This window comes from Parambassis ranga, chromosome 2, assembly GCF_900634625.1.
Source record: "Parambassis ranga chromosome 2, fParRan2.1, whole genome shotgun sequence".
In the NCBI taxonomy this organism is placed as follows: Eukaryota; Metazoa; Chordata; class Actinopteri; family Ambassidae; genus Parambassis; species Parambassis ranga.
This window is the reverse complement of record NC_041023.1, coordinates 18,671,572-18,680,024: the sequence shown is the minus strand read 5'-3', so window position 1 is coordinate 18,680,024 and position 8,453 is coordinate 18,671,572. Positions and strand designations below refer to the sequence as shown.

General features: G+C 40.7%; 1 protein-coding gene and 1 long non-coding RNA gene across 3 annotated transcripts; both read left to right on the top strand.

Moving 5' to 3' along the window:
• Positions 1–136: 136 nt before the first annotated feature.
• LOC114432215 (uncharacterized) lies at positions 137–2,263 on the top strand. Of its 2 annotated transcripts, none has more exons than XR_003670234.1 (6): positions 137–432; positions 535–595; positions 801–841; positions 1,315–1,380; positions 1,571–1,611; positions 1,943–2,263. It is a non-coding gene; the product is annotated as an uncharacterized LOC114432215 (long non-coding RNA). The 2 variants fall into 2 exon arrangements; XR_003670233.1 differs by having other exon boundaries at positions 139–432; positions 1,574–1,611.
• A 357-nt stretch (positions 2,264–2,620) lies between these two features.
• On the top strand, positions 2,621–7,022 carry c2h6orf47 (chromosome 2 C6orf47 homolog). The gene is made up of 3 exons (XM_028400090.1): positions 2,621–2,962; positions 3,229–4,607; positions 4,835–7,022. Exon 2 carries the CDS (start codon positions 3,707–3,709, stop codon positions 4,598–4,600), a length of 894 nt encoding a protein of 297 aa, XP_028255891.1. The 5' UTR covers positions 2,621–2,962; positions 3,229–3,706; the 3' UTR covers positions 4,601–4,607; positions 4,835–7,022.
• Positions 7,023–8,453: the final 1,431 nt, after the last annotated feature.

The window sequence follows — 8,453 nt, the reverse complement described above, 5'->3', positions numbered from 1 at the left end:
ATAAACAGAAACGCGCATTTTCTGCGTTTAACATTTTGAACTTAACGTTTCGGTGAATTGCAAAACAGGCAATATCTAGGACACCAAAAGCGCCAGCACGTTGCTGGTGAAGGACCCTCATATATATAAGCCGTGTGAGGACGCTTATTCGGCCTCTGGTTGGCGTGTCTACACGACAGGCTGGATGTTGGGCTGCTTGTATGCGGAGTGTTCTTAATTTGATACAATTTGAATTTGAAAAAGAATGAGGGAAAGGTAAAGGTAATACACGTGGAACCCCATTTTAAGTTTGGGACCATGTAGTAGGCTTTAGGCTAAACGCAGCAGTATTTGCGGCTCTTCCGTGCTCAGCACGTGGCGTCAGAACTACTGTAGTGACGCTAGCAGAGTTTTCCGAGCCTGCTGATACTACAGTTGGAGATGGCGGAATAAGTGAGTATTTATTAAATTATGATTAAGTGCTTTGGTTTAATCATAATTCCATAACACTTGAGCACGTTACACATCATAACGCATACTTGCCCTTTCCTTCAGGATCACACCAGTCATTGCTGTAGAACGATCAGAGTGAAGAGTTCAGATATCAGGAGCTAAGGTGAGTGTTGGGATGGAACGCCACTAAAGGATATAATGTAAAAAAAAAAAAAAAACCCAATGCAACAATGATGATTCATAAGACTAGAGTCTCTGATTATACAATGAAGCTCTTTCACAGTGCACTGAACATGCAGAGTACTGATTTATTAGTACAAACTGCAGTGTTTAGAATTGTTTCTAATAGTTTTCTCTGTACACTGCAGGTGTTGAAACGTGGCAGACGACAACGAGAGCGCAATTCAGGGTAAGATTTTCACTTTTATGAGGATTTTTACAGTCCACTGACAAGAAAACCACACAAATGATGTGGTATGTGTAATCAATTTGGTACAGATCTGGTAAATTAAAACTACAATTTTTTTTTTCTTCTAGTCAAGTTGTACTCTATCACTTTGTAACTTTTAAGGAGAAAGTCAATGGAAAAGGTTAAGACATTGTCCTGCCCTGTTGATGCAGAAATTGCTTTAGTCAACAATGTAGTGTAGCTCACTTACAGTGATGTAGGAGTGGGGGTCATTAAATGTTTGATAAACTGTAAGTCAACATATTAAAAGTGAGTGCTTTAATTCAACAGCTAAGCATGTTCTTAAGGCCCTCCAGTGTGACCTCATCTAAGAAATGAAATGTATACTGCAAATGTTCACTGCAGACATGTCTAGTTTTTCCCCTGGTATAGAATAAAACCTTACTGAAGGTAAAATGTTTTTTTTTTACCAGGATTGTGCCAAAAATGGATGTAGATTGATCGAAATGAAGCGCTGAGTGTGCAGCCACAATGTGATGGTGAGTGTCAGAATGGAACACCACTGATACGCTGTAATGATCAGCATGTAACTATGATGATTCACAAGACTAGAGTCTCTGATTATACAATGAAGCTCTTTCACAGTGCACTGAACATGCAGAGTACTGATTTTTCAGTACAAACTGCAGTGTTTAGAATTGTTTCTAATACAGTGTCCTCTGTACTCAGCAGGTGTTGACGCATGGCAGAAGTTGGCAGAGCCCTTCAGGGTAAGTCTGGATGTAAAAGCCTGAGTTGTATAATAATTTGAAGGATCAAAATTAAGTGTAGAAGGGGGGGGGGGGTCCCACGCATATTAAGAATTACTTTATTGATCCTTGTGGGGAAATTAAGTATGAGGCGTGATCTACAGATTGCACCTCATTAGATGAATTTCTTAAAAGGTGAACGAGTTGGTCAGTGATGATTCACTATTCGGTTCGACTGATTTTTAACTGAAGTCTACTCGCAGCGCACTGAGACCACTCGGACTGTCGGGAGTCTGTTGACATTGTGGAAGTGTTAAAGCAACTCTTTAGCTAACTCTTTATTTCTTGTCAGGTATGACTGACAGCCTGGCTGGACAACATCTATGCCCATCGCAGGGACCAGGTAGGTATAGCTGTGAACAATGTTGCTTTGCAGTTTTAATTTCAGTCTGTCATTTGAGCATTATGTTACACTTGAAAAATAAGTTCTCACATTTGGATAAACACTACACTTTAAGACAAAAGTCTAAGCGTAATGACTTAATATTGTGCCATATGCTGACGTTGATTGCCTGTCACTGTGAAGGTGCTTACTTTCTTAAATAAAGACTTGGTTCTTCTCTGTTCAGATATTCATGTATTCACCGTTTCAAATAAAGGTTTAACAAAATGACTGTTTGTGTTCAGTTATGTTCAATGCAATAAAAATGAATAGCTGAAAGTGTCTTGAGCCTAATTGCAGGGAGTTACAAATGATGTACTACTACTTTGGGGAAGCAGATTCTGGTGCAAGCCTGTTAAAGTCTTGATGCACAGTTTATAAAGTACACTTTACCTGTGAGATGTTTGTCAGTTGAACACATGCACTTCAGTGTTGGTTACAGGTGTACATCCTATGTGAGTAATTCATATTAAGCTAAGCTGCATCTGTACAGTTGAGCCCCACCCATCTTACTAATATATGTCCAATACCCTGTGGAAGTGTGTCAAGGTGAAGCTTTGCGTTAGACTGACTCACTGGATGTGCAAGTAGGAATCGAAGAGGAAAATCTTAGTACAGGAGTGTTGGGACGTACATACAGCCATGTTTTTATTTTGAAGGTTGGACCGGTAGTGCGTCTCCTTTTGTTCTCTTATGAAGGAAACGTTTCATCCGACCTGACTCTGGTCAGAGCTGGCTAGCAGTTATAGCAATTATTATACCTGTCGTAGGTTGACTTTGGCTGGATGCGGACTTTCTACTCCAGTCACACGAGGATTACATAATGGTATCTCGAAGTCGTGTAACTTTGACCGTGTGTCAAGTTATTTGATGCTAATAAGGAGGCTAGCGACAATCTGACAGACCCAAGTCCGGCTAACGTCGCCGAAGGTGAGCATTCAGCTGTCCTTTATCTGATTAACTGCTTGGATGGAGACACCCAAATATGCAAAAAAGAATTTCTTACACGTTTTACTTACCTTTAACAATATATCAGCCGATGTCAGGAAGCGAAGATAAAAATTGTTGTGTAGCAAAAGCCTGCCAGTTAGCTAACTACTAAAAGCCTGTTTAACATTAGCTAACTCGCACTGATGTTGACATGGAATGGAAAAGAGAGATGCATGTTTAAACCATATACATGTCTTTTTTTGCAGGTGTGAAGAATGAAGTAATTTTCTGCGGGGGATTAGGAAAAAGTTCAACTATGCTTGTCCCGAAGAAGATCAAGTGTTAGCTATTATTGGGCTGAGTACTCAGTCAACTCAACCACTTTTCTCATGTAGCCAGTGCTAAGTTGCGTGTTGGGCATGTCTGAATGTAATACTGAGTTGGCACCACCAAAGTATAGCAGGTTAAACCAAAGACGTGAATAATAAGATTAAATTCATCAAGGCCTTAGTCAGTAATGTTCGTAGGGACAGGTCGCCCCTATTGTCTGCTGAACTGCTTCATCACACCCACAGGTGTGTCTGTGGCCTGAGGACTCACTGCACCCAGGCCTGAGTCCCTGTGAACAAGTATTTCAACTTCTGCATGCTTCTCCCATCAAATCATAAAGCTGCTGGGAACACACAAACAAGTAAAGCTGAAATCTGCAGATTTTAAATCAGTTCCCGCAAATTGTGAGAAAGCATGACAGCTGTGGTAGGCAGAGCCTGGGGGTGGGTGCGCTCATGGGGCAACAATGCAGTGTCAGTGAATACCACAACTTTAAAAGCTGAGGGCCAAAAGCAGCAAGGCACCGGGGGTTGGGGCATCAGCGGGTGGACCTCTTGGATCTGGGGTGGCTGGAGACGTCAAAGTGACAACAGTAGTCCAGTAGAGGAGTACTGGGAGGCGCAGGAGCTTCAGACAATGGAAATTGAAGATCTTGGAAAACACGAGACAGATGCAAATGTACAAGTTTCCAGGTGGTGGAATAAATATCTACCAATATCCTACCCTTGGCAAAGAAAAACACAGTTAGGTGGACTCAGACGAAGGAAGTGTGATGGTCGGAGTAAAGACCATGACGTTGACGGGGACTTTTCTGACTACGGAACACCTCCTCCATCTCCTACACCTCCCTCTCATCTGACATCTCCCTTTCGACTTTTCGCAGACAGCTTTAAGGTGGAAATCGTGCCAGAGCATTATGAGATTTGCTTCAACTTCCTTCGTCATTTGTTTGACCTGTTTGTTGTTGGATTCTTGTGGACTGTGTCCCCTCCTACTAAGCTGATCCTGGAGGTGTTGGGGGTCCAGGGAGCTCTAAGACTGTGGCTTCATGGCATGGCCATGTTTTTTGTGTCCACAGTTGGAATGGCTGGATTACTCTGGTTGATTCAGGAATATCTCCCGCAGTTTGCTCTGATCTATGGCATCATTCAGGCGTTAGTGATCTCTGTCAGCGTTAAACAGAGTGTGATCCTCGGCGTGGAAGAAGAAAAAGAAGAAAATAACGAGGAGGTGAAGGAACTGGATGAAACAAGAGACAATAGGGGACATCAAGAAAGGCCTGTAGCTGTAGACAAGAAGACAAATTAAAGTTAAGGTGAGCCACCTCATTCATTTTCTCCTGGTAAAATTGATAAGTTGCAGTGTAAAACAAAACAAAAAGGTTTACATTATCTTGAAAGAGGACCTTTAGTATAAGAGTACTGATGGGTTCATACTTGGACTGTAGTGTGAGGTGAAATCCAGTTGCTGTGTACTCTTTGACTGTAGGTCAGTCTACTGTCTTGTGATCTGCTGTTTATTTAGTGTATGTCTTTTCCACAGATGGTGAGAAGTGAACTCCACGCTGACATCACAACAGTGGAACCACACAGATATTTTAATTAACCCAGTGTGTTCTGCAATGTGACTTCAGAATTGTATTGCTCACTTGCTAAATGTTCATAGCACATTAAAGTAATACTTGTCACTTTATTTTTTACAACAATCAACCTTTAACAGATTGATTGTTTGATCAATCCTAATGTCACTAGACCATTGGCATTGGCATTGAGAGCCTTACAGAGATATGTAACTGTTATAATACTAGAAACAATAAGGGTTCTAAATGTTTTATCATTTATTTCATTTCCTATGACACTATATTTGTTGGGTTACTATGCGACAGTCGCTGGGTTTGACATGTTGTTTGTCTTCAGTGTAACCTTGTTAAGAAATGTTCAAATTACATTTGATCCAGACACAACTAGACTTAAATCATCTCCACCAGGGAAAACAAATAACTAATATGATGATTGCAATGAAAAGCAAAGACCTTGAATGACTCAGCAGCTGAGGATAGAAGGGCACAGACATAACTAAACCTTAGTGCTACAGAATTACCACTTTTACTGATGACCAGCTGCACCAAAATGCAAAAAAAAAAACACATTACAGATAGCGAGGACTGTGTTCAGCCTGTCTGCAACCAATCTATGCTAAGTCTGATTAAATGAAACTAAATCACGTCATTACCATATAAATGTCATGCCCCCAGACAATAAGATAGTTACTCACTGTGTAGAGTGTGTGATTCTCCTGCTCATTACCTGTACATGTGACATCACATTTCCAGAGTGCAGGATTATCTTGTTGAATAGAGTGTAACAGCCTTTATTTACAGTACTGCTGTGAAAATCTAAATGTCTTCAAGTGACAGGAGGCACACTCTTATTAATAACCACCTCTGAACTAAAGGTTGAGACCCATAATGTCACATACAAAAGCACATGTAGAATATATTATATTAAAGCCATAAGAGTTCAGATTTGTAATAAAACAGTTTATTTTGAGATAAAGACTATGAGAATGGAAATCAGTGGTTGGCACTGTGTTTTATAGTTATAGAGGAAGTGGCTTCAGCGGAGATGGTTGCTGCTCATTCTCTACTGCGAAACACCAACTGTTCATAAATGTGAGTTGAAGCAGTACTTTTTGTACTTTATATACTTTTACATGTGGCCTAAACAATGATTGTATGCATAATGACATGTCCTAAAAGCTACAACCTGCACATGATACATTGAAACTACAACCTTTAGAGATTTACAACACAATACCAGTAGTTTACTGTATTCATTGTACACTCATATTCTGCCTTATGTCAGTTCCTGTGCCATGATATTATTTGGTTGGTTACACTCCAAAAATGTGTGTTGCTTTTTTTTTTTAATTTATACATCATCGTGTGGATACATATTTAAAGGCAGGGTAATCTGAGGAACAATACACTGTAGGATTTGTGCACAAGCACAACAGCATGTTTCCCACTCAGCACTCCTGTTATATACACATTTGACCTGCATCAAGCATGCATGTACCGCTTATCTGTGTATTCAAACAGATGATGAATTTAGAATTCACTTACCTGTGTGACAGCCTGCGACATGTGCCTCACGTCAAAACTAAATGAGCTGAAATGTGCAGGTGTGGTGCACATGTAGTATGACAAGTTAACCTTATTGAGAAATAATTATTAGTATACTGTGATCCCACCAAGGTGACACTAAATTGTAATGGAATGGTTGTGTCAGGGAAATTGACACATTCCTTGTCAGTATTGGTTGGCTCTTAAGAGTATACAAAAATTATTTATCACAGTATCTTTAAATAATAATAATATATCACAATATTGGCAGCCATATTATTTGAGATTCTTTGAAAATGTCTTGGCCATGACTGCAAATCAATAAAAAGTGTCTTCAGCTCTGTGTTACCTGCATTGCCTGCTTATATGCTCGTCTGCAGTGATATTTACACTAAAAACTATTGTAAGGAAAGATATTTTTATATAAACAACCAACATGTAGTGCTGGGTCACTATAGGAGCGATACACTTATGCCCTAGTAAGAAGGAAGCAAGCATCTGCTGTCACCTGTTGTCACAATGTGATTTTTCACCACTTGGAAGCCAACATTACACTGAGGTTTATGATGTACACCCACTGGCTAATTAAAGAGGATGTGTTTATAATAGGTAGTCTGCTTGTCTTGCTTTTGTACAGTGAGTTTGAAGTCTGAACGCATGTCCTCACAATGAAACGCAAATGCTTCCAGCGTCCTTAAAAGGGGATGCACCTGGCATAGAAAATGTGACCAGGATGTTAAAATAGATTTCTAATTTAGAAAGATGTTAAAAGACAGGAAATAAAATGTCTCCCAGATAAATGTTTAATATCTTATGTACTAGAGAGATTGCAGTTTGTCCTCGTGAAGGGTCCCCTCATATACAGGGCTCAGTCATGGGAGTTTCACAGGGTTCTGTGCTTGTGATGGTCCTGTTCACCTTATACATGCTTCCCTTGGTAATGTGAGGAATTTTGGATGTCATTTTACTCGCATATCAACAAGTTTCAACAAGTATCTTAAGAAGGCCATCTTTCACCTGTGCAACCCTGGTGAGATCACAATCATCCTTTACCTGTATCTTAAAATTCTTATCCTCACTTGTAAGGCCTTCATAGACTGTATAAACAGAACTCTCCTCTCTCGGAGTGCTGGTATACATAATCTTAAATAGACACCTCTCCTGTAAAATGTTCTCCTTGTTTTAGTCAGGTAGGCAGACACCCTCTCTTCACCCATATGAGTTTGGCCCTGCTCTTTAAGTAGTAAAAGAATATATATGGGTGTTACCCAGTGCCTGACCTCTGAGCAAGCAGCGATTGATTTGACAGTGGCATGGAAAAACTATAACAGAAAAAAAATATTCTCTACTGCCAATGGTGAATCTGCCGATCTTGGTGTTCTCACCCTCAAATGTCAATCACCCTGCACGGTGTTGGTCTGCAAGCACAAGCCCCACAAGTCGGCCCTCATACCACCCTCATGGAGTTTGTTTCTGACAGTTTGAGCAGAAACATGCATATTAGTGTCCTGCTGGAGGTCATGTTGCAGTGCTCTGGCAGCGCTCCTCCTGCTGGGTTGTTGCCATTCTACGGCCCCCTCCACGTCTCCTAGTGTACTGGCCTGTCTCCTGGTATCTCCTCCATGCAACCTTCTTGCCACAGCTCTCATTGATGTGCCATCCTGGATGAGCTGCACTACCTGAGCAGCTTCTGTGGGTTGTAGACACCACCTCATGCTACCTCTAGGGGTGAGAGCACTGACAAACATCAGGCAGAAAGGATGAGAACAGAGAAATGGTCTCTGGGCAGCACCTCTCCTTTATAGGGGCTGTCTTGATAACTGCCTCATTTCCACCTGTTGTCTGTTCCATTTGCACAACAGCAGCTGAAACTGATTCACAATCAGTGTTGATCCTAACTGGACAGGCTGATTTCACAGAAGTGTGACTGACTTAAAGTTATATTGTGTTCTTTAAGTGTTCCCTTTATTTTTTTGAGCATATAAACAAGTCAAGCGTATAAACAAGTCAAGTATCAGCAGTCAAACCTTAAAAAAC